Raw genomic sequence first — 26,403 nt, 5'->3', positions numbered from 1 at the left:
CTTTGTCCTTCAAAATGACTCAGGTCGGAAGGCCTTCAGGGATGTCCTTCCCGATGGTGGACCTGCGTAAGGAGCCTTCACAGAAAGCAGCTTAAAAAATGAACTGGAGGTCACAGCTGGCAAAGCAGAGACATGAATTTTCTGTTTGCAGAGCTCCTCATCTGGGCTTTATAATGTGATTTCCATTATTTAGTTACTTGGCTTGGTCAGAGTAAATCTGTTTAAGTGGCCACCAGGTCAGTCTGTCAGCCTGCAGGATCTTCTGGACTGCTTCAGCAAGAGCCAGGCAGGTAGTGCTGGTGGAAGAGCGGCAGCGTAGCAGACCACTGGAAGTATATCCACTGCCATCTTTAGGAAGTTGTCTGCAAGTCATACAGAGAAAGAATGTAAAAACATGTTTTTTTTCTGGTGAAACTGAGCTTCCAAGTTGTTAGCATCACTCTTTGTGAGCTGGCAGACTGCCATCTCCTCAGTTGTTGTTTCTCTCCCTCCTGCCTCCCCTGGCTGTTGCTCTTCCTTTTGTTTTTCTTTGTTTTGTGGTTAGGCTGTTCTGGTTAAAGTTGTCTGGAACAAAAGGTGCTGTTGATATTCAGGTGGCATTATTGGATCTGGTGTTTGACACAAGGATGCTAAGGGGTGGGTGGAAGTGTTCCCGGGGGCAGGAGGTGGTTCCTGATAAGCCTGGAGGTGGCCTGGCCCTGTTCCCCTGCCCTGACTCTCCAGACCAGAGATTAATTTCTAATAGCAATGAGAGAAGCTTCTTTTTAAGCAGAAGCTTTCCATCAAAATAAATAGATCATTTCCTGGCCAGAGTCACCATTGTCCTCTTGGACATCTCTAAACTTCATTAAAAAGGGAAATCAGTGTCTGTGCAGGGAGACTTCTGAAATCAGCAATAGCTTTTCTTTTTTATTATTTTTTTATTTCTTGTCAAAATAGCTTTATACTGACATTTTTAACAGAAAATACTAAAAGTTAAGAAAACTACATTAATGGTTAGATTTTTTGAGAGCAGGGACACATACAAGTAGTTGAACATGGAGTTGGGAGTGATTTTTTTTAAACTTCATACCCAAGGATCTCCCACCGGGACGCTGTGATGGGATTTTGAGAGGTACTGATTGACCTCAGTTCTGCCTTTGATGTTTGGGCTAACTTGGTCCAGCTACGAGGAGGTCAGTGCTTTGAAAAGTGAAGCTGGGTACGGTTTTGCCGGTGACAGCTTATCCTTGAAGCTTAGAAGAAGCTTTTTGTTACCTGTGCTGAACCCCGTGTATTCCTTTTCTTGGTTAGAGCGCTGTTTGCAAGCAGCCTTCCTCACTTGAGTAAAAATTTGGTGCAAGCACAGTGTCAGCAGCACGTTACCTGCAGCCTGGGTTTCTGAGGTAGATCTAAGGGCTTGTGCTGGGATCTTTGAGGCTTTCTGCCCCATGTTCAGCCTCTAAATGCACTCTGACACCCCTTGGTTTGAGGGCATTTCGTGTTGGCAGCTGATTCCTGCGTTATTCCTTTACACTGCTATGGACCTCACTGGAATTGCTTTGGGAACACAACAAGTTTGGGCATCCAAGATGCAACTTCCATGAAGGGAGGTGAGCTCCCTAAAAACTCCCATATCTTGTTTCTTTCTCCTTAGTCAGAAAAAGGAAAACCTGAGCATTTTGGCTGAAGTGCAAGAGCTCCTCAGATATCCTTCACGTTGTTTGGTTGCATGTCCCTGCCCATTAAAAGCAGGCGTAACTGGTAATGGTTCTGCTGGAAAGCCGTACCCAAAGCTATCAGAGCAGTATAATTTAAAGTGGTTTTCTCCACGTTTTTCCTCCAAATATCTTCATTTGTTTTAAAGTTTTATTGCTGTGCGACGTTGTTAAAGCCTGTATCAGTTGGCGATGGTGAAATACGTAGAGAGAGGTTTATTGTTGTACTCTTGAGTTTTTTGTGATGGCTTGGCATCTTTATTTAGTTTAGACTTGTTATTATCAACCGCATTATCCATGTGTGGCCTTGTGTTTGCTTGTATTCATCCTGAAAATCTGCGCCTTGGCTTTAGGAGGCAGTTTGTGTTACAGGAGATAAGCTGGGGGAGCGCCGCACCCAGCGCCCAGACATAAACGACACCAAATGGGACCAGCAAAGCACCAACTGGAACAGAAAATGAGCTTGGCCTGGAGACTGCTTGTTTAGCGGCGTAGGAAGATATGACAAGGAAAACAATCTTTGTTTTATTGCCATTGTGTGGTGTTGGCTCCCGCAGCGAGGAGCCCCAGTGAATGCGCTTTGTGCAGCTGCGGTTGCAGTTAGGGCAGCAGAGCGGGGGCTGCGGGGGTTTTCTGCAGTTTTTGCTGTGTGAAACAGATTTATTTTTTTTGCTGTGAAAACAGGTTTCAGGCAGTCTGCAGACATTCCCTTTCAGGATTGAATTGGGTGGTCATTTACACGACAGTGTTGTAGTTAAAGCATCTTCCTGCTGAAGAGGATAATGCCCCCGTGTCTCCTGTTCATCAGGGATCTCCCTGTCCCGAGAAAGCCCTCAATGGCTTGTTGGGAAGTCTGGGAACTGGTGTGGATGGGGGGAGATGGGACTGCAGCAGGTAGCAGTCCCAGCAGCTGCTGGTGGGTTCTCCTGAGCACCTGCTGCTGCCCTGCCCTTCGGTGGGAACCCAGGGGGCTTGTCAAAAGTGCACCTAAATAAGGACAGGGGTAACAGCCCATCGTGCTGTGCTGTGCTCTTCAATTTTTGTCCTCGTGTGTGCAGGTGGGGCGTCCCCCTCGCCCTTCTCTGCACCTCGACACAGGTCCCAAGGCTGGCGCTCGTGGAAAAGCATCACGGGAACCTGAAGATGTGGATGGCTGCGCATCTGGTGCTTTTGCTGCTGATGTACGTGGTTTGAGGCAGCTGGAAATCTATTCTGGTTCTTTGTTTAACAACGTCACAAGTGCTTCAGGAATGCCTTTATCTAAAGTCGTGAAAGGAGCAGAACGGAGAAATATTTGGTGGTGAAACACCGCCGGGCAGCGCTGCCTTACCCGCGCTCATCGAGCTGTTTGCAGAAGTGAGTTTACAAACCTATTTTGGAAAATCATTTACTCTGGGGCCGCGATAGCGCCCTCAGAAGTGGTCTGCCTTTTTCCTTTTTAAACAGATGGTTAAATATTTGCTAACGCGCTCGGGTTTTATCGCAGCTCTTTCGGTGTTTATCTTTGCTCTCGGAGCAGTCAAGTGGGAGATAACGGGCATCCATTCAGTCGCTGCAGTATCTTAAGAGCTGCACTTCCAAAGGAGAAGTGGGTGGGCCGCACTCGATGAAATTTAAGCCGTGTTTGCTGTTCCTGCAGAGTATCAGGCTGCAGCAATGCATGTGGCTTTCCAGAAGATGCAGGGAGCCTGCACAGTGCCGCTCCTGGCACTGCCTGGTTTTGTTCAGGAGCTGCAGCAGGTAGGTAGGAAATCCCCCTCGAGGACAGATTTCTCTCTCTATACAAATAAATACACTTCGACTTTCTCAAGCAGGAGTTGAAGTAATTAGAACAACTTATATACCATAAGAAAGTGGTGAACTGAATCCTCAGTAGCTTTTTCTTGAGTTTATTCATTAAAATTTTGTTTTTCCAACATTCCATTTAAATAAATGGTTCCTGCTCTACCTAAGTACGTAAGCATGTGAAATATGATTGAAGATCTTGTCTTACTCTCAGTAAAACACATCTAGCAGAGAATTTCGGAGGAAATGCTGAATTTTCAGTGAACTTACCTAATTTCATTTGCATACTGAAATCATCCTGAAATTCATATAAATGGACCGGGACAGAACAAAATGAGGCTCAAAACAACGTGGACCCCACGGTGGCTGCTCAAATGCCATTTTTGTGCACAGCTCCTCCATTTTTTCCCCTAAACTGCAACTGTACAAAAGAGGCTGATTTACGCTGCAAATTCAGGCTGAGCAAAATCCAATTGGAGCTCACTTGAGCGCTGTTTTGATGTAAGATTCAAAGCTTCTGCAAATTTATTTTATCTTCTGCATTTGCTGATCTCCTGCTTGTAAATCCTGTTGAAGGAGAATAAAAATGAGTGCAGCCTGATGGGAATTAAATGTCTGAAGTTCAAAGCAGTTTGCACATCAGAGCAAACGTCAATCAAGTGAACATCTTGCAAGCCAGGCAGGGAGCGCGTTTCTCCATGGGGAAGAGATCAAAGTGGGAGTCGCGGCTCTGTTTGCTCCCTCGGGATGCAGTTTCGATCAGTTGTTCATTAAAGTGAATCCAGAAGGAAGGGATTTTTAGAGAGAGGCAGGGAAAGGGGGATGGGGGGAGCTGGGCTTTTCTTGAATCTGAATTTCAGCCAGTGGGGAGGGCTTCTTTTTTTTTTTTTTTTTTCTTTTTTTTGGCTCTTGTTTAAGTTTATACAAAAACTAATTGCATCTGACTGGAGAGTTGTGGTAGTGTTTTTGTTTTTTTTCCTTCTGGTAAGAATTTTGGAAGACATCCCGAAGTTTTGGCCGTGGTATTGGAAATTTTGGGGCCAGATTCCAACCGAGGTCTTGGTCAGACAGCTGGTACTCGCTCTGTCCACTCTGTCATCTTTTCTGCTGGCAGAAGTGAGAAATACTGTTAAAATTAAAGGAGAGATTAGCTAAAATTCAGTCTCTTTTGTACAGAGAAAGGGTGGAGATCGATACTTGTCTGCAAATCCTCTGGTACTGATTTTTAATAACTTCTTCCAATCTAAATGATGTGAAGATTTGCACGGCTCCTGCTGAAAACGTGCATCGCATGCGTACATCGTAGGGAGGTAAGGCCAGCAGCTACAGCCGAGGAAACTCCTCGAGTTCACTGCAACCACCACGTTGTGTTGAGGCTTTGGTTTAATTGCTGTTCTAATGGCGAGGATCAGCAGCTTGTTTAATAGCATGTCCTTAATTGAAACAACGCAACGGTGTCCAGAAGAAGCACACCCAAAATTCTTCAGCGTGATCAATGCTCACAAAAGCCCGACGGTCAGCTTGCCACACGCTGCCTCGGTCCTTCTGTTCTGTGTGTGCTGTGGCAAGAGAAAGGAGGGCTGGCCTAGGCTGCAGTAACTTTTCCCTTTCCTTCCCCAGCTCTGCTGCTGATTATTTAGTGTCTCTTCCTTCATTTTCCTGATGGCAGCACAGGACTCCCTGAGAAGAGCTGAGGACCTTGCCTGCGTTGATCTTTCACACATTATAAATCCAGATAAATGCAACTTCTTGCTCTGGTAACTTCAAGCTGGTAGCTTGAGTGGTGTAAGAACTGTATGGCAGGGTGCACGTGTTGTTTCCAGTGAGTGTGAGAGGTGATTTTTGCCATGAAATAAAATCAGGAGCAGAGGAAGACTCCAGATGATTGAGTTAACCCCCAGCGTTTATTGCTGGTGTTCTGAGACACGGATGATGTTAGTTGCTAATGAGGTAGCCTGTTGCCATTGCTAATAGGTTTTGATGGGAGCACTGGGGCAATTAGCTAACATCCTGAAAAGTCATTAGCCTCTAGTTCGTTCCGCAGTATTCCTGGGAAATATTTCTTCAGCACTGAGATGTGTCATTTGCAGTCTCTCGCTCTTCCCCAGCTGGTTTTGCCCACAGATAAAATTGTTCTTTGGGCAGCCCATCCTTCATCAACTCGTCTGAATCCTGAGATTCCCTCTCCAACAAAAAATCAACACAACTTCTGCTTGCTTGGTAGGAGCTGAAAAAAACATTGGTGCCTCAGTAACTAACCCTGTTCATCGCCAGTCTCGTTCATCTTTTTAAGACTAATACAATTAATTTAAAATGTATATAGTGTTTATGAGTATTGATTTTAAAGCATGCTAGTTTAAGGAAATACTTTTTTTTTTCAATGACAATTCTACATAGCAGTGAAGATCCTAAAAATTAAAGAGTTGCCATCAGTAATGCTGATTTCTGCATGTTCTGAAGGTCAGTTAGAGGCCTTCTGCAAACTGAGCCGCGGCTCTCGTCAGCTGTAGCCATGTGAAACAAAACGTTTTGTGACTCTGCAGAAGTCATAATATTTAATCTGTTGTTAAGACCAAAGAAGTCAGTGCCTGACGTTCAGTTATGCATTTGCATAAGAGTGATTATTTGTGCTTCAGGAAGTTATTCGGGAGCTGAGTACCAAGTTCTCAGGAAATGACTTCTCTACTTGAGGGGCAAATTTCTCAGTACGGGGAAGGCTGCGCTGCACTCCCTGCTCACAAGTGAAGCCTCTGCTTTAAGCAACCAACTCTTCCCAGCCTGAGGTCGGGCTGTGCTGGCCTGAGCGCTGCCCAAAATGCCAACTCACGACCTCTGCGTGCAGCAGCCGTGCTGCTTGCAGTGAGCTCTAGCCCCCATTGCAGGAACATTTGTTTGATTCTGTGATCATAACGTTTCTGACAGTGGATCCAGTCATGTACAGAAGTGGTGGTCTTAAGCCTGCTAACAAATTTTTCTTTTCCGTAGTCTCTGCAGATCTCTTGTAAGTCATAAAAGCTTCCGCCGCATCCTGCACGCGCGGGTCCCACAGCCAGGAGATGGGGCAGACCCTGCGTCTGGCTGGCTTCAGGCAGCCTCAGCTTTGTTCCTTGAGGAAGAAATTACTTTGAATCGGGCTGAACAAGAAGATAGTGGATTAGGAGAGATTTAGTTTGCTTTAAAAGGCTCCCTTCCTGTGGTCATAACTTGATATTTCCTTGTGGTAACCAGTTCCATCTGTCTGCGGGCTCAGTTTTTGTTTCTGTTGATTGTTGTTTTAGTGGGATGGCTTAGGAGCTCGTTGTCTAATTATCTGGTGTGCCTGGGAAGCCCAGCCGTTACGGCACGCGCCCTGCAAGGACGGAACAAGAAGATCCCTTCCCTTTCTTACAGGGCACCTCGCTGCTTGAACTAGTTGCAAATTCTCAGGTTCCAATTTCTTAATGACCAGAAGAGCGGCGCTTGTCGTCCTCAGCAGTGTTACAGTATTTTGGGCTTCCACCGTGTCATGGCACGTGTGTGTTTGTGTGTGCACATCTGTTTATATCTGTGTGTATGCACGTGCATGAAAAAAGTAACCTCAGGTTAACCATCTACGTGCAGTTGACGATAAACAACTAAAGAAAGGGTGTGTGTACGATATGCACGGGCTTTGATCTAAAGAGAAAGCATTGGGATGGCGCTGGGTGAGGGTTGTGTAAGTGTTTCTAAGCTATTGATGTGCCACTGGTATTAATCAAGTTAATATCTTCTGACACAGCCGTATGTCCTCTAATTTGCTCTTTCAGTCTTGACAGTATTCAACAAGCCCCCGTTCTGCCCAGATTCTCTCCAAGACTTGCTTCTTATCAGGCAGCACTCCAGCAAGGCAAGCCAGGCTCCTCTTCCAAAACGTGATTTTCCGCAGGCCTCACTTGCAGTTTGTTGTGGTTTCTCAGAAATAAATTGATGGTAGGAAAAATCTCCGATAGGAGGCAAATAGTTTTGGAGGTCCATGAACAAGGAGACTGTAAGTCAAACGCCATCAAGAGTTCAAGGTCATGAAGTTATTAATGAGCAAAACTGGCCTTATGTAAATGATACAAAACTGCTTTTAAGTCCTTGAAAGCTTCAGAAATGTTTATAGTTACTTAACCTTTAAAACCCTTCTTATTTTGATTTTGTTAAGGCCTTGGTTTAATTAGGTTTTATTGTCATTAAAATTACTGAATTACTTTTTGCATTGACTTGATGATCTTGAAGGTCTTTTCCAACCTAGATGATTCTGGGATTAGAATTAGGGATGTATTGGAATTATTTTACCTAATGAAATGTAACAAAGCTTCAGACTCAAATTCTTTATGCTCTTCAGAATGTAAATCCTCAAACATTGCTACAGAAAATGGGTTTGTGTTGATCTACTTCTAGATTTTTTTCCTAAGGACATAAAGAGGGAATCTTCATATGAGGTATTAGGTTTATATATGTTTTTTTAAAAACAGCAGAGGAAATATTAGTGCTGGTGGAAGGATCTCAGCTGGTGAAAGGATCTTAACAGCAAGAAAAAATTTGGTGTGACATCAGGAGGAGACACCTGCCGATGGCACGCCTGGATGCTCTGCCTAGTGCCAAGCTGGAACCTCTTTAAATCTAGATGAAAGGGCTCAGTCTCCCCTGATCCTATCTTTCAGGGAATACAGAGAGGAAAAATGTAATGTATCATGTTAGGGAGCAGATGCAATCCAGCTGTGATGAGTTTATCCCCCCTCCTCTTGGGTTTCACAATTTGTCATGGGCCCTAGAAACACGTGTAATGGTGGAGTATCCAAACAAATAATTCTTCTTCATTGAACCTTCAGAAAGATTTATTTCCGTTGTAAATGCTGCGTGTGCTTAATAGGTACTGTCTGCTCTGCTAATCCTGCTGTTGGCGTTTCAGATTCGATGGCAACTTTAACACCAACGTGTCCAGAACGATCAGCTGCGACAGACTGTCCACCACTGTCAACAGCAGAGCCTTCAATCCCGGGCGTGATTTAAATTCTGGTAAGTAGTATACTTTGGGCATTTGCCTCCTCTTGTAGGTTTTTTCCACTAGACTGTAACGTTTCCTTGGCATAGAGAATTAGCACGGATTGCCATAGCAACAAGCTAGTTCTCCTTGAAACTGTCACAGTGCTCTTAATTTGAGATTTCATGATGGAAAGACGATACCTAAAGTATGCCCTTAGTCTTAAGGACTTTATAAAAATGTCATGAAGATTTTATTCTAGCCTACCATGGATAATTTTGTTGTGGTTTATGCACTTTTCTTCTTTCTTCCAAGGCACTTTCCTTCCCAGGCCTGTCTGCTTTGGCATCAGTAGTGTCGGCTCTCGATGGGGCCAAGCAAAGAAGTTTCTCTGATCTTCTTAGCAGAGCTCAGCTAATGCGAGGCTGTGTTTGCAGTGACGTGCAAAAACTACAAAATACAAGGACGTTCTAAAATATTCCTTTCTTTGTCTTCTCAAGGTGTTTCTATCTTGACTGTCAACCTGTTGTCGTAACACACTTGAAGAGCTGGAAATATGCTTCAAACCATTAAATGCGTGGCTTATCCCTGAGCAATCAAGCTTTTGGTTCTGCAGCGTGGCACAGTTTGCTCTTTTCTTTTGATTTTCATTTTTTTTACACGGTCAACTGAAATTAATACGTGGTTTTCAGGTTCTTCTTTCATGGTTCAGCTTTTGCCCAGCTGTTTTGTCGTGCTGTTCAACTTTTTATGCTGACTTAGTGCTGTAAATTAGATAGCACAGTAAGTTTTGGTTGAGGATTACATTTAGCATAAAGTTCTTGGTGGCTTTTTGTTCCCTTTTGACAAGCAATGCAGACTGCAGATATAATGTTTTTCTTTTAATTCTCATGCATCTTTGGAACAAAATGCTGATTTTTTTTTTAACCCTACTGTTTAAGTGCCAAAAAAAAAAAAAAGAGGGTAAAATGGGATTTATATATCTGTATCTATTTATATATAGATATATATATGCCTACCCTCTCTTACTGTATCTCTTCTTACAGCTTCGCATTATTTCTGGTTAGTTACTGTCTTAACAAAACTAAGCCCCCATAGGTTTCTTTTTATCCTATCAGCTGTACGCTGCATCTTGAATACAGGTGCTGGCCAGACAAGCTAATTTCCTGATGTCTCATCACCCTAATTTGTGCAGTGTGTCCCATCCTGAAGATACGCAGTCTTTGTTCACTTGCTGTGTTTTACTGGACTTTGTTTTACTTCCAGGCTCTTTTTATAAAAAAAAAAAAAAAAAAAAAAAAAGGAATTAAAAAATAATAAAAAGTAGTAATTATTAGTATAGTAATGTTTAAAATTGCATTCAATTGTCATTAAGCAAAATAATTTTTGAAAGCAGATTTTCAGGCACTGCAGTAGAAGCAAAGCACTGAGTGAATCACTTACTGGGCCCTTGAAATAGAAAAGCCATTTTTTACTTTTATAGTGCAGAACATCCATGTAAAAAAAAAAAAAGCATTAAAAAAATATCCCTTCTCCTTGAGTGGTGCAAAACAAATAGCCTGAGCTAGAATTTTCTTTTACGTTTGTTTCGAATTTTTACAAAAACAAAGCGAGCACGAGGTCTCGCTGTCCTGACTCGCCACTCAGACTCGAGTGCCTCCTCTGCCCTTGCCTCTGTCTCGAAAGCTCCCCGAAATGGCCTTGGCAGCACGGGCAGCACACAACAAGGGAATTGGAGTGATGGTGAGAGCAGGGAAACGCTGCAGGACTTGGTGATAGTGAGCAACTCTCCTCTGGTTTTCCTCTTAGCAGCTTTCAAACAGCCTTTGGTAGGATCTTTTCTGCGAGTGAGAAGATGCCCTTGAGAGAGAAATGGAACAGAAAGACTGGGCTGGTGCTGGAAAATGAGGCCGAAACAGGTTTCTTTGAGAAGCACCAGCTGATGCTGAGTGAAACCCAGTGAAACACCGAGTTATGCTCTCTGTAGGAGAGCTGCAAGCAGTAAGCACCCCGAGTCCTCACCTCCTTTTCTGGAGGTGTTTGGAGGTCCGGTAGGTGAGCTGTCCAACCTTCCCTTCCCCGTTCCTCGAGTGAGAACACCAAATGTGCCTCAGCCCTACTGCCCCAGCTGGGAAATGTGGGGCTGGGCTGGCTCTGGGCTGGCACGGGGCTGCCATCACCCCCTGCCCAAGCAGCACATCGCCTGTCTTGTAACAACAGATGCCCTTAGACGGGCTGGGGATGCCAGCCTGGTGATGGGGGTGAGGTTTGCAAGCCTGCTGCTGCCCCAGCTCCCAGAGCAGGAGCTCCTGTCCTCCGCTCTGGTTTGCTCAGGGTTTCCCAAAGGAGGCTGCCAGGTCCAGCAGCCAGGTTGCTCATCAGAGCAATTGGTTCAACAGGGGAAGTGGAGCTCGTGAAACATGCAAAAATAAACTTTCTTCTTTTTTTTTTTTTGTAATTTTCTATTGGACTTTTATAGCATAGAAGATAAACATGATCTTGGAGAAAAGAGGAAGAAGAAAAAAAAAATAGGAAAAATTCTCTTCTTAAATTCCCTTAAATTCCACTTTTTGCTATTTTATTTTGTGAGATCAGGTTGATTTGGTGGTGGTGGTTGTATTATTTTTTTTTTTCTCCTTGAAGAGGTTCTGTTTTTATCCTGGCTGGAGTTTTCCATTTGGATTACCTTTAGCCACGACTACAAAATAGATGAGGAGAGAGTCTTTATTCTTCACATGGAATCGCAGGCTTCAGTCAGTCAGATTAAGAGATCTGCCCTCACTCTGTGAGTAGTCCTTTATTTATTAGATGACAAAACTCTGCCCAGAGCCTGTGCATTATGTTATCAGATTGCTTGCTCTTTATCTTCTTGAATAAACAAGGAACCAGTAAATCTTTCCTTTTCTCAGCCTCCAAAACGCCCAAATGTCTGGTTCAAATCAGGCAGCTTTGGCAGAGCGTGTTTCCCCAGGAACATGCAGGGATGGGACCACGTTTCCCAACAGATTTTGTCTGTGCCTTACTCAGGGTCTTGATCATTTAAAATGTGGAGTGCCTTGGTCGTGCCCCTTGCATTGCTGTACTTTGAGCTGATAGCTCGGGTGAGGTAAAGGAGTTGGGAGGTGTTTTGGAAGGGGTGGCAACTCATGGCTCAAATCCTTTTAAAGCTGGGAAGCTGGGATCCCTCCTTTCCATGATGTTTGTTGCTTCTTTGCCCTTCAGAGTCCAAACAGCTCCCAGGGAGTGAGCTGGCCTCAGCCCTGCCTCGTGCCATCAGCAGAATTTTAATTGGATTCAAGCTGCAGGCTTTTTTCTGGAGAAAATGCATGAGGCAGAATGCAGCTTGACTCAAAGTCCTGGATAAGTCTTGTGGGTCAGAGGACGTCTTAACTTGTAAACTAAACACATTCACTCTCTGCTGTTGTTCCAGAGCATCACTGGAGTATCTCCATAATGAGGACTTTTAACAGAGGTTCCTCTTGGAGCAGAGCTGCAGTCTGTGTCTGTGTTTCACTGAAAACTCAACTTTTTTTTTTTGCCTGATGAGAACTGTGAGGTCTGCAGCTCAATAAACGTAATGCTGAAGAAGACTGTAAGAAACTCTTATAATGAGCAATTATGTTCAGCAGTTCCCTTTTTTTTTTTTTTACTGACTGTGCTTTTCTTTGAAGATTAATTAGTTAATGATTTGACTATGCTTTGAAGACGTAAAGTGGTATCTAGAAGTGCTAAGTGTTATCATATCGCATTCCCTTTGAAGTTTTATAAACTCTATCACACAGGGCTTTCTCTCTAAAAGTCCTTTTTGCTTTGTTAGATATTTATAATTAGAGAGAATGATCGTTTCAAATGCTCTCATGCTAATTCTTCCCAACTTCTGTCTGCGGCAGCCTTTGGGGTCAGGTGGTGCCGCGTTGTGCGTGGCGAGGACGGAGGCAGCTCCCAGCTGGACGTTCACGTCCCCATCCATGCCTCCAAGCTGAGGCACCTCTGGGATTTCTGCGTGAGGCTTAGACCTCCAGGTTCCTGCCAGCAGTGGGATATCGAGGCTGGGTCTTTGCGGAGCGGAGATGCTCATTTTAGAGCTGTAAAATCATTGCATGTAACACAAAATATTATTTGTGTTACAGTAGGGAGGTAGGTGGCTTACATTATGTGCAAAAATAACTTTATCCTAAACAGAAAATGAAAAATTAGGTTGGTGTTTGAGTTCAGTTGGGAACCACAGCTCTTAGCAAGCCTATGGAAGCCTGGAAAATGAGTAGCAGTGAAATGCCCTGTGCATGTTTCTGCTACTGCTGCCAACTCGGACAAATGTCGGTGTGTAGGCTGGGCAGGCAGCTCACAAGGGGTTTTTTTGGGGTCTTTTGTTTGTATAACCTGTCCAAAGCCCGGCTTTGCTGCAGGGATGAGGCGATAATTAAGTACAGGCGAGCAGCTGAGGGAGTGAAATGTTGAGGGGAGGGGAGGTTTGGTCAAAACCAACAAAAGAGAGAACATTTGCTGTGTGTCCTGGCAGAGACCAAGGAACGAGGCAATATCTGCAGGGCGTTGTTGTGACTTCAGTAGATGGAAAACAAGAGGGCACCTAAAGAGGAAAACAAAACCTATTTTTCAGCTTTTGCTTATCTGATGGGAGTCTGTCTCCTGTGGTCATGGGAAAAAGAAAGAAGCAACGAGACGTGGTGAAATTGGTGGTGTCCAGGGAGGGCAACGTCGAGCTGCTGGACTTGTCAAAGGCAGCATGAGCAGAGGAGGAAAAGCAGAGGGGGAGCACTGAGGCTGCGAGGAATTTGTTAGGGTTCAAACCCAATTGTTTTATTGGGAAAATGAGCATCTAAGCCCTGATGCTGTCATGGGAAAGTAAATACAAATGATGGCCTTGTGGGAATGAGGAGTTCACCTTCAATACAGCAACGATTTAAAAAAATGCCTGTAATTATAAACTCCTTTATTTTAATGCTCTTGGCGAAATTAAAATGGGCAGGTTGTTCTAGCCCGGCTTAGAGTGCTCAAGGACCTGGTTTGAAAATAGTCTTCAGACTCTGGGAGACATGAGAAGAACTGAAATTCAGCCTCTTTATGATGGCAATTATATTATAAATATATAATGCTGCTAATGAGCTAAGTTCAGCATTGCTGACCTCTGAGGGCAGGTTCAGCTCCCCTAAGCCTGGGGTTTTGGCAGCTCAGCGTGCAGCCGGCAAGGACGAGCCGGTGAAGAGCCCTCGGAAGGTGCCAGCTTGGTCTCGATTAGTAAAAGCAGCCTGAGCAATTAGCTTAATTGGACACCTAGATTTCCCAGCGGTTACAGGAGGGAGAAGGAAGCCTGGGTCAAAATCTTTCAGGAAATAAAACCTTGTCACGTTGACGCTGAAAGGCGATGTTGTTTAAAATCAGTTACATTTTGATGTTAATTGTGAACTGCATATATGTATTTCCAAGGTTTGGGTGCTTTTGGGGCCCTGGTGCAGTGCTGTTGGTTTTTCCCCTCAGGTGTTTCTTTACAGCTTAATAAAAGGCTCTCAGATGCTTCCCTGGATCCCCACAGCTGTGGCCAAGCATCGCGCTCCCAAGCATGGAGGACGAGGCTGCAACACCCTAGTTGAGCTCAGAAACACATCTCAGCTTTCCAGACAGGATTTTGGAGAGGAAAAGAGGATGGGTGCACTCAGGAGAGGGCTGGGGAGAGGAATTGCTGGTAGGCCTAGCTATAACAGCTAGAAATTCCGTGTGGCTTTAGGTTTATTTCACTTGTAATGAAAAGTGAATTTTTTCCTCAAAATTTCCAATTTGGCAGTATTAAAATTTCACGCAGCTTTGTGTCCCTGCCACACAGAAACTACTTGTCGGTGACCAAAAACCTGCTTTTTTTTACAAAACAGAAATGGCACCGAGAAACTGGCATCGTCTCCAGTGTGACACCAACACAAGGACTTGAGAGAAATTTAGGGAGACGTGAGTGAAACAAAAAAACATTTGCAAATGAGTTTGACTTTCGGTTGCAAGATCATGGGTGCTTTCTTTGAAAGCATGAAAATGAAGTAGAAAAATGATTCGTGCTCCCAAGAGCATCACCAGGTTGATGTCACCTGCGCACAGGGGCAGGGAAACGAGCTTTGACATCATTGTGGGAATTTGGTGCCTCGTTCTTCTGTTTCTTCCTTGGTCCTTTTCCTCATCTCATCTCCTAAGGCAGCAGCTTCTTCGGAGTCAAGATCATGCGAAGCTGCTGCTTTGGGCAGAGGCCAACGTGATGCAGCCACGGCTTTCCTTGGGGCTCGTAGGCACAGTGGAAATGCAAACAACTGCAGCAAAAGGTGGTGTGTGGGGGGAGAGATAGTGGTTTTTATGGGGTAATTACCCTGAGCTGAATGCTGGGAGACCGTCGTGGCCACAGCCAGTCTGGGAAACTCGAGAAGGTGCTAAACTGCTGAGGATGGGAACTTACACTGGGGCTGCCTGCCTAGTTTGTTGTAGAACATCTGGTTAGGGTTTGAAATGTGCCCTGCGGTGGTTTCCAACCCAAATAGTGGGGTATTTGATAATGAATGAGATGCAGGAGATGAAGCTGTCTGGTCTATTTTCAGTCTCAGCCCAAAGGGGAGTGCCAGAAGTGAAGTGCTCAAGAAAAGGTGAGGAGCTGTACAGCAGAGCTCTGTCCCCGTCACCTCACCAGGCCTGCGGGGAGCAGTGGAGGTGGCAGTGGGGACATCCCCGTGTCACCGCGAGGCAGAAAGCCCAGTGCCACCTCTGCAGCAGGCGACTCAAAGCTTTGTTAATGCTGCTGAGCTACAGCTTTCAAAGGACTTTGTGGGTGTTAAGTAGCACTTTCTTGAAGATTATTTAAAAGGGAAGGTGAGCACGTTTTAAGAAGAATGCATGTGGTCTATAAACCACAAGGGGGTTTGAGATCTGCGCTCCCCAGTTACATCCTGAACTTGGTTCGTGCTTGGCTACGCCACCTGGAAACACGTCACCGACCTGCTTTATTCTTAGCTTTTCCCCATACACTGAGTAATTAATAAGCAGCTGGCATGGAGGAATTTGAGAGATTTGTAGGAAAGTCGCTGTGTGGCTGCTAGGATCTGTTACCTTCATTCTTTCTCCACTTTGATTTGGAAAATGGGAAGCTGGTGGTGATGCTCGTGGTGAGCTTGGTGGAACCAGCGTGGAGCCACCAACCGCCAGGCAGCACTTGGACGGGATGGCTGCTGCGTAACCCCAAGAGGAGATGCTGTGTTTTTCCTGAAAAGGGGGTTATTGCTCCTAACAAGCAACATGAGAGCCTGCAGCCCCGTCAATTATGGCACAGGGATAATGAGAAACTTGAAGAAATTCTTCAGTCCTGAGAGTGGGAGTTGTACCTGTCTACCCTTCACGAACAAAAGCATGAGGAACAAAGAAAGATTCTCCCTGTTCTTTAACCCTTTCAGCTGTTTGTTTGGTGAGATTTTCCTTGATCCACATTTGTGTGTAAAGCTATTTTTGCCAAATGTTCAGGTAGACATTTTTAAACAGATGGGTAATGTTAGTGGCTTGGCTTACGGGGCTGTAAGCTGCAAGCCTGTTTCATATTTTGGGGTTACTTCCGTGTAAAAAACATACTTCCTTTTCTTTTTTTAGCATTTTTTTCTGTATGAAAATTCCATATAGACATTGTTTTTATGTGTAAATGTTTGTTTGCATACATGTTATATATAATTGCCTTAATCTCTTCCTTCTTTGCTCCTGCCTTGGCATCTTTCGTCGCAGTTATGCTTCAGAGGTTCAGGAACAGTCATCCCATTAAATAAAATCTACCAAGTCTAATGTTAGGTTTCTAAAAGACTTCAACTATTCGCAAATCAGATGCGAAGCTTTACCCAATCCTCAAATAGAGCTGCATGGGCCCCTTGTTTATAACCCCTGGTTATTCTTCTCCAAGTACATATGAGAGAGGCCTTTCATTAAACGTAGCTCTCAGTTTGACCTCCCTTCATAACTCTCCTTCATTTGTCATTTTTCCTGTCCAACTTCCAGTTCTTGCTGATAATCTGAAGTCAAACCCGGGGATTAAGTGGCAGTATTTCAGCTCAGAAGAAGGCATTTTCACCGTTTTCCCAGCCCACAAGTTCCGATGCAAAGGCAGCTACGAACACCGCAGCAGGTACGACTCGACTCCTTACCATTTAGGGGGCAAAGCACAAAAATTGCATTCCTCAAGTACTGATTTTTTTCCAGTGTTTTGCTTTTCCAAGTCAACAACATTCATGAGTAACTTCTGCTGGGGTCCCTTGGTTTCCTTAGGTTTGTTTTTAAAGTCCTGGATTTCACTTAAGAAGAAGCAGCTTTAAAGTACAACACAGTTGCCAACAGGTTCCTCACATCTCTCAAATCAAATTAGCTGTACAGAGCAGTAACCTGTAAATTGAAGGTCAGCCCACAGGCAAAATTTGGTTTGTATTTGACTCATACTTGACCCCTATTAGCAAAGCAGTGAGCACGTACTCTGCTGCTGAGGCAGGTGCATGGCTTTGGGGAAGGGGGCTGGAGGATAACAGATGGGAACAGCCCTCGGCAAGAGCCCTTCTGGAACCTCCCCCCGAGGTTCAAGTGGCACATCGTGGGTAGCAGGGAAGCAATAGTGGACACTTTCTGTTTCTGCTGAGAAAATTGTAGGAAAAAAGGACCAAATGGTGACATGGTTTTCCTATTCAGGGTAATAACTTGCCTGTTCCGTCTGGAGGCACGCAGCAAAGCAGTTGCAGTTTGCTATTTTACCCCCGGCGTTTGCTGTCAACGCTACGGGGATTGATCAAGACTCAAGGGTGGATTCTTCTGAGAAAGTGCAGCAGCTTTAGTCACTCTTAGGTCACAAGTTAGCTAATTGTACCAGCTAATCAATCTATGCGGGGGAAGCATTAGCCCAACCAAGTACATTTCCACAGAGCTGAATGCACAGAAGCTGAGCAGCGCTTTGGTTTCTTGACAGTGTTGAGCAATCAGCTGTTTACTGGTGCTATCTTCTATGTATCATCAAAGCTTGAAGCGTCTGGGCTTGATTAAGTTTCCTATAGCCTTGGAAAGGTGCGGTCTGAAGACGTGAGAGCTGGGAATACCTGAGTCTCCATCCGACTTTTGACACTAAAACCATTGGTGATTTCATACGTATCACCTAATCTTGGTCTTAGCTTCTCCATGGATAAACTAGGGATATTATTTTCCTGCTAAGATTTACCTTGCAGGGTAGTTTGGACAGATTAATTAGTTAATAGTAAGTGCTTTGAAGATCAAACGTGCTCTCTAAGTTCTGGGTATTCATATAAGTGTAGAGCTGCAGGCGGTTCCACAATTAGGAACAGATTTGTGCCAGTTGTTTACTGCAGTGCCTTGTCTAAAACCTCCTGCGTTTCTTTATCTGTTGATACGATTGCTGTGGCTGTCTTTAATATAACAAAATTTAGTATAACAAAATTTAATATAACAAAATTTAGGTTCCAGAACTCACACTTGACTCTTAAGTAGTTTTTGGGTCTGGGATAAAGAAGAAAAATGGGTCCTGTCAAATTTTCTAATTTCTTCCAGGTTGAAAGAGCTGGAAGAGCTCGTGAAATCTTTCTCACATACCTCGCAATATTGAACTGTATCTGAGCAGCCCTTCACTGACAATATGTTTTAAATGTTAGCACAAACAGACGCGTGGCAGCACTGAGCCCTCACCCAGGTTTGAGGCAGCTGGGCCACGCGGCTCAGAGCTGCGCATACCTGAGGGGATGCGGAGCACAACCCATGTGAAATCCTCCAGGGCTCCAAGAGAAAAACTTTTCTTGGCCAGAAGCCTTCTCTTATTAAAATAAACCAAGCTCCCTATGCTAATGGAACTCTGCACAGCTGCACAGGTTTTTACTTGTCATGTAACCAGCAAATACCCACCGTTGCGCTTACCTTTCCATGTGAGTAATGTTCCCGGCACCCAACAGTTATCATTAAACAATCGGTGCTTATCGTGCTCAGTCCAAAGCCTGCTGCAAGCAGTAGTCCCAAACACAGCCACTGCTTCAGCAAAATTTTTTATTTCTAGCTGGAAGCGGCTGCTGTGCTAGAGGGAGAAGGATCTGACACCTGACTTGGGTTCAGGTCAGAAAGAGTAAAAGCAAGGGCCGTTTCTTTAGGTCTGGATTCCCAGCTGGTCTTTCCTGGTAGAAGTTCTTATAAAATCAAAAATTCCTTTTGGAAGTTATTGTTTCTTTGTGGGGCTGTTCTTGTTTTTAGTTCTCGGCTATTTTCACTTGTAAACATCTTCGTGGAAATGATGACTCACGGCAGTGGTTTGCGTTCCGTTCTCCTGCAGGCCCGTCTACGTTTCTACTGTCCGACCTCAGTCCAAGCATATCGTTGTCATCGTGGACCACGGGGCTTCGGTCACTGAGACACAGCTTCAGATCGCCAAAGATGCTGCTCAGGTTATTCTGAGCTCTATAGATGAACACGATAAGGTGAGCTTTCTGCCAGCGATGAGCATGGTTCTGTTGGTTTCAACTCTGCTTGATGTTTTCAGCCAAAGCGGTGTTTTTAACTTGTGGTCCATGGATTCATGGGGATCCGTGGTCTGCTTCTCATGGGTGATGAGGAATCAAACTCACTTTTGGAAGCCTGTGTTACTGTAGGGGAAGCATTTGGTGATCCAGAGGCTGAAAAAATTGAAATCCACTGATGTAAGGCAAAATCTTGTTTCTGAGTAATCCTTAAAGGCTCTCAGTCTTGGCAGAGACTTCAGGTGATGGTCAGCAGTGAGATACAGCAGGCGACTGGAGCCATGCTCTGAACTTGATGACTGATTTCTGAAGTGTTGCTTTGAGTGACTCATTTTGCCTCTGAGGCTGTCCTCTTGCCTGGGAAAATGGAAATGATTTATTCTGCTGTTATTTTGGAGTGATCTGAAATGTAATTAGTGTTTGGAAGATTCCCAGACGGCCGTGATACCAGCAAGGAAAGGATAAAGCAAAGGGCCAAGAAATCTGTATTGTATTTCTTGTTCTGCCATATACATTCAACTTGACATTGAGAAAGTCACTTAACCCATCTTTTTGTTTGAAGTAGGGATTACAACGTGGGCACAAAAGGTGCTTTTACAAGTCCATAAGCAGTCCCCAGTTCTGTCTGTACTTCCAGTAATTCTCTGTTAGTGGGACCTTGCTTGTTCTTGCTGCTTGTTTTCCTAGTTGGAAGGGAGTTTCAGTCAAATTACATTGAAGAATTACTGGTTACAATCTTTGCCTTAAGATAATAGTATGGAAAAAACACCTCTAACTGCTTTGCTTTTAGAGAGTTTTCATGCAGTGTAATAATGCTTACAGTTAACCAGAATTAATAGGACTTACATTTAAGTGCCAAACGTATTTGTCTGAATACAGACCTATAATGAAGAAAATACATTTGAGAGCGAGATTACTTGGTCAGTAGCTCAGTGGTTACAAAACCTGTTAAACGAGTAAATAATTACTGCTTTATTCTGCGACTTTCTTGCATCAGTCATAATTTAGAATAAAGTATGCCACTCGTTTAATTAGATTGGTATGTTATATGTGTATTAACACAAGTGTTACCACTAGGTGCCTTAACTCATTTACAGGATAAAAATTGATGGTAGATTTGGTCACCTTGATTAAAACATTTTTTTAAAAAAAATCGTAACAATTCTCTTTTGAAAACCCTGTAGAGGGTTTTCTTGTTTCCATTTTCTGTGCAGCCTCCACTTTTCTACAGACACTCAAGGATTTCCTGGAAATGCTCTCTGCTGATTTTGTTTTCAGATATCTCCAGTCTGCTTAGGTTTCTGCCCTGAACAGTGCAGTAACTATTATGTATGAGCAGAGCTGACTTCATCTGAGAAACAAAGACCGAAGTCTCTTTTTCTTGAAATCACCATAAGTCTAATCCTTTTCAAATTTGATGGATTTATGCCTCAAGCATTTATTTCTTAACAATTGAATTTAAATCCACCAAATCTCCTCAGTTGGCTTATCATTGTGTTTTCTATATTGGTATGTAAGGAATTATAAATGGTAAGGTAATCCAATATAGTTTCTTCTCTTTTAAGATCTCTGTGTTAACCGTGGCAGACACAGTAAGAACCTGCTCGCTGGATCAGTGCTATAAGACGTTTCTGTCTCCTGCCACTAGTGAGACAAAAAGGAAGATGTCCACCTTCGTTAGCAGTATAAAGTCATCTGACAGCCCTACACAGCATGCAGTAGGATTTCAAAAGGCTTTCCAGTTGATACGAAATACAAACAATGGCACGAAACTCCAAGGAAGTAAGTCTCTTGTTGTGTAATCCTGATTATTTTTGAGGCTTGCAATTATATTTTTTTGAGATTCTCGCTTTTACAGAGGCCAAAGAAATGTAGTGTCTGGAATATCCAAAAAAAAAAAAAAAAAAAAGCTTATGTTTTTTATTAAATAGCATTTACTTGATCTGAAATCTTCACGAATGGCTGTTGAATGTCGCCATTCTTTTTAAATTTATTCTACTTGCTGACTTTCTTTTAAACTATAAGATGAAATTGCAGGAGTGCATGGCTGATAACAGAATTACGTCCTAGAGGTGTGCAGGGGTCCTTTCAATGGAAATTGCTGTTGCAGCAGGTTCATTGGCGTATTGCTAAAATGAATGGATGTGGGTAATTCCCTTACTGGAATCCTAGGATGTGGTCCGTCCTTCTCAGGGAAAAGGGTGTTTTGAGAATACCAGTTATGGGTGATATTTTATGGAACCTGAGGCTGACCTCGATAAATTTTCCTTCATCTAATATCCTCCTGGTTTGGTGTGTGCGTAATGGGGTTTCTCCTTCCCATTCCCAAAGCTCTTTTGTTTTGTGTGTGTTTTTTGTAATGAGGACGTGGTGCAAGATGTGGAGAAGATGGATGTGAAATGAAGCGGCACATTCGCTTACCAGGAAGCTGAGGAAAGGCAGCTCTTAAGGCTCTGAGTGCTTGTGGCAGTCAAGTAGCACTGCCAGGGCCGTGGCAGGGTGGAGGGAGCAGCCTGATCTCCGTCATTTCAGCCAATTCGTTTATGTAACACAGATCCCACAGCCTGGTCCCGGGCCCCCTCAGATGACTGCAAATTTTTCATTGTCCTGGAGGGCAGCAGCTCAGCTTGCTGTGCAGAACGGAAGAAGGTTGAAAAGAAAAGCCCAGGGATGAAAGTGCTTTTGAAAGACTAAGGAAATGTGCTCCTATTTCAGGTCACTTTCCCTCAGTTTATCAAATGGTGCTTTTGCTATTAAAGGTTCGTTCAACTTCTGAGCTTTAGGCCATAGATAAAGTGAAGCATTTATCTGTCTGTACATTGCTTAGCTGAAAGACAGGGTTGTCAAGGGCAGGTTTTTACCATCCTCTGGCAAAATGATGAAAGGGGTGCAACTTTCTAGAGAGAAAGAAAAAAAAAATCTATGGCTGCTGAAGCTGGCTGGGATAAGACATATTAGTCACGGGTAGTTATTCCAAGAACATTGTCTGTGAATCTTACAACATCCTCCTACGTACCTTTTCTGTTTGGCATTGTTTGTGTGTTAGGATGAGAAGGTTTTGGTGTCCTCTTCACTAATGTGGAAGAACACGTTTTTACTAGGTTTCATTTGGAACAATTACTGGGAGCAGAAGTACGTAAAATTAAAATAAAAGGTAAATACTGTGGATTTAGGTTTTCTCTAAGAGTAAAAGATTTTTGAAGATGTAATATGAACATAGCAAGCTTCAGAATTCGCAGGGTGAGACACAACAGATACGAGAAGAGGATGTTTATAAACCATGATTCGTTTTCTTATAAATAATCTTTTTATCTTTAAAAAAGAAAAAAAGAAAAAGTATTATTCATTTTAACGTTAATTTTCTAACATCCTGTTCCTGGAGAACAATGTGTGGGTGTGTCAGGGAAGCTATTGAGATACAACCTCGCTCCTGAATTCACGTTGGAAATGTTAGAAGGGAACGCCTGGTATGTGATGGAGGAATTGTGCTGCTGAACACGTCAGGATTTCCTGCCTCGTGCCAGATCCTATCGCTGTCCTGCTCAGCAGACCCTCATCCCAAAGTGTAAGAGAAGGCTGTCCCTGAGAGCCAACACCTCTTGAAAACCCAAGGCAAATAGGTAGCCTGTCTATACGTGTGTGTCTATACACACAGATAAGTTAAATCACACATATATATTAAAAAAACGTTAAAAGCACCATGCCCTGGCTGCGATATAAAGTATCTGTGCTGTAGCCTGGGAAACAGATGAATGGCTTTCCTTAAATACAGCTAAAGCTGTATTAACACCTGGCTTTGCTTTTATTTCTATCTTTAGCTTCTTAAAAAAAAAATACAGCAGAAATTCCCTGCGAAAAACCAGCTTGTCATACCCGTTTGTGTCAAAACCCACTTCTGGCTGAAGGGCTTTTCAAGTCAGGAGGACAAAATATCCAAGTCAATATTCATAACTATTTAAAAAATAAAAGATAACAGATGGGACAACAAAGTTGGCATACAACCAGCAGACCTCATGTGCTTCAGATTATGTGGTGTTGCATGATCACTACAAGTGTCTTAATTATATGCATAAAACACTTCTAACACTGAGATGATGAAATCAGATTGCGTGTAAGCAAAGATTGGGATTTGCATGTTCAAAGGCTTCGAGGCAGGCCGTTCGCACAGAACATACTCGGCTTGAAAAACGTGTTCAGCTTCATGCAAAGGGAGCCGGAGATGAAGGGCTGCGCGTTGCGTTGCGTTTCTCAGGCGTTATGCTCAGACCTACGCCGCAGGAAAGGTAAGGTGCCCTTCATCCCATGGCATCCCGAGCTCCCGTGCTGCCTGTCAGAAAGCACCGTGCACTTCTCCTGTAGGAAATGCAGGCAGGTGCTGCCCCGTGAGGCACACAGCTCCGCTCTGCAGGGGAGAAAAAGGCTCAGCAGGTGAAACTTGCAGGCTTATTGCTCTTGTTAAGTCTTGTTAAGAGGCCTCTGCAGCACGCTGCATGCTCATCTCGAGCGTACTCCTGCCCAGTTGCAGCCAGGCCAGGCTGTGTTGGTGGGGCCTGCTCCGCAAACGCCATCAGTGTGCCTTCTGGGAAGCTGGTAGGCACCAAGCCAACCAGGGGGTTGCTAAATAGTGTGAATGGATGTTTAATAACAAAAGATGTAATTCGTAAGGCTCCAGTGTGCTTATCCACTGTAGATTCCTCTGAATCTTACAAATGAAGCTGTTGGCAATATATGTTTGCAAGCAGACATAAGGACTCTTACCGCAATGCTTTCCTGAGTTAAAACTCTAATGCACTGTCTGCAATATTCGTTTTAGATACTGATATGGTCATAATTTATCTCTCGGCTGGGATCACATCGAAAGATTCCTCAGAAGATGACAAAAAGGCGACTCTACGCGTCATCAACGAAGAAAATAGTTTTCTCAACAACTCCGTAATGATTCTCACGTACGCGCTTATGAATGGTGAGAGATGTTCTCCTTCCAGTGGATGGAAATTCCCTTTCATAGCACAGCCAGTTTATTAAGCTCATCCAAGTGTAATTCCACGCCCTGTTGGGAGCAGTTCGTTAATGGATTTTGGTCCATGTAATCCCCAGGCCATATCCAGATGTTGCCTCTTTAATGTACGAAACCCTGTGCCACAATATGCTTATATATCAAAGTGCAGCTGCTCAGGATGTAAAAGATTTTTGCCTAGAAAGTCTAGTGGTAATCAGACTGAATTAAATTTGATAACTGTTGCAACTGTAAACCTTCCTGGCATTGCCAGTGTTCCTTGCTCCCACAAAATGAGCATCCATGTGACTTACGTTGGAGTTGTTAGCCAGTAAGCATGAATATAACATCAAACAACCTGAGTGCTTTGATAACTGAGGACCTAACTTGGGGGTGAAGTTAAATATGAAGATCACCCGCTCAGTTTGGCTTCCTCTGTTTTCTAGCAAAGCTCTTCCCTAAGAGGGCTGTACATTGCATTACTGAAAATTGCACACAGGCTCTAGCCAAGGAAACTAATGCTTAAGCTAATATATCATTTTACTGTACGTTTAAATACTCATTTGAGTCCTAATATGTACAAAAGTCTTTGATTTGCCTGCAGGAATTGAGCCTGGGACTTATGTAAAACGTGAGGCTTTAATGTTTAAGCTAAAGAACAAAGCCTGTTATCTCCAAGGGTGTATAATATGTGCCGGGTTCTTTACGTGGACTAGCCACCAGTGGAGAACAAAGAGCTGTCCTGTGGATTTATAGGTCACATAAGTCTTTGTTAAAAGAAATCTTTGTTTAAAGTGGTGGTATGAACAGCGTGTTGAATTTTTGTGTGCTGTATCTCAGAGTATGTGAAGAGGTAACCTTATTACGTTTTGTACCAGCTAATTACTTGTATTTACAGCACTTGGGAGTAAGATACAGAAGTCTTGATGGACCGTAAGCTTCTTTTATCTCCTTCCTTACATTTCTTGGTTTCAGAGGGAGTGACAGGTTTGAAAGAACTGGCCTTCCTGCGGGACTTGGCAGAGCAGAACTCGGTGAAGTACGGGGTGCCGGATCGAACAGCCCTGCCAGTGATCAAGGGCAGCATGATGGTCCTAAACCAGCTGAGTAACCTGGAAACTACGGTTGGCCGATTCTATACCAACCTCCCCAACCGAATGATTGATGAGGCAGTCTTCAGCCTGCCTTTCTCGGATGAAATGGGAGATGGTAAGTGCTTACATTCAAATTGGGTATAAAAATCTATGCAATTAGGTTCCCTTTTGCTTACGTATTCCCAAATATGCTGTAGTCTTGCAAGGTGATTCTTCTGGGCATGTTTCCAAAGCAGATGTAAAATTTGCCTTTCATGCCCATGGGCTTTTTATCTGCAGAAAGTCTAGTTATGAAAAGAGGGGTAATGGGACGTGGAGGTAGATACATTTATGTTGGATTCTCAGGGATGAATTTGTTCTCGTGTATGTGAATATATATATATAGCATCCCAGAATTTAATCTGTGGAGAGAAATTCTTTCTACTTGAGCAAAGCAGTGTTGTCACATTGAAGTGACACCCACGACCATGCTGCACCGTTGCAGGGTTCATTATTTCAGTACTTGCATATGGCTTGAGGTCTTAGAGCAGACTGAGAGGATTGCATAGTTTCCCACACTGGAAGAGAGAAAACTTACCATCGCCCAAGCCTCCCTTTCCTCCTCTGCTTGGAGCCATGCACGTGACTTTTAAGTCATCATTGCTGCTGCAATTTCCTTTTTTTCTGGCCTGTCTGTGAAGATGGGGATGCCAGGCACTGGCAGTCAGACCCCTGTAAGAGAGGGAAGGCAACCAGCTTAATGGTGGCATAAAGAGATGATTAAATGCTGTCCAAAATGTGCTGTCCTTAGCTCTTCCTCTAGCTTCAGCAGAGCTGTGCTGCCCTGACAGCCGGCTGTCCATGGCCCCGAGCAGTCTGGCAGCAAGGCATACATCGAATTTAGTGGAAGCCTGCTGTCGGTTTTTCCCTGGACTGTGATTGCATCCTGAAGAACACCTTAATGCAGTGGACGTCTGCAGCCTGGCTCTCCCATCAGTGGCTAATTTGTGTTGACATGGTGGAAGGCGCATGGATCTGCCCTTTTACCTTAAAACTCAATGCCACAGTAACAAGCACTGTGTGTTCAACTTCATCTGATTTTGCTCCTACAGCCAGATAACAGAGAGAATCAAGGTGTAGCACTGATGGATGTCAGTGATGGCTATCAGTGTGTGCACCTGAAAGGTCAGAGCTGGAGGGTTTGGAGGGTTTACCCCTGCTTGGTCTTGGGTAGCTCACCAGACACATCTGTAGGACTTTCTGTAAAGAGAGGTGAAAAACGTGACGATGATGTTAGGAAATCACACTGGTGATTTCATATTGCTAGGACAATGTACAAATTCTGTAT

General features: G+C 43.8%; 1 protein-coding gene across 1 annotated transcript in view; it reads left to right on the top strand.

Annotated features, from left to right (window-relative positions):
- Positions 1–26,403, top strand: part of CACHD1 (cache domain containing 1) — a gene marked incomplete at its 5' end in the record, with an annotated part of 95,167 nt that overhangs the window by 42,984 nt on the left and 25,780 nt on the right. Inside the window, 6 exons of the mRNA XM_084290936.1 lie at positions 8,398–8,504; positions 16,492–16,618; positions 18,803–18,947; positions 20,552–20,768; positions 23,800–23,949; positions 24,958–25,191. Coding sequence (XP_084147062.1) covers positions 8,398–8,504; positions 16,492–16,618; positions 18,803–18,947; positions 20,552–20,768; positions 23,800–23,949; positions 24,958–25,191 — 980 coding nt within the window. The remainder of the gene's footprint in view (positions 1–8,397; positions 8,505–16,491; positions 16,619–18,802; positions 18,948–20,551; positions 20,769–23,799; positions 23,950–24,957; positions 25,192–26,403) is intronic.

The sequence above is a fragment of the Netta rufina genome, assembly GCF_964035555.1.
Source record: "Netta rufina genome assembly, chromosome: 8".
NCBI classification, from domain to species: domain Eukaryota; kingdom Metazoa; phylum Chordata; class Aves; order Anseriformes; family Anatidae; genus Netta; species Netta rufina.
This window is presented reverse-complemented; position numbering and strand designations above follow the sequence as displayed.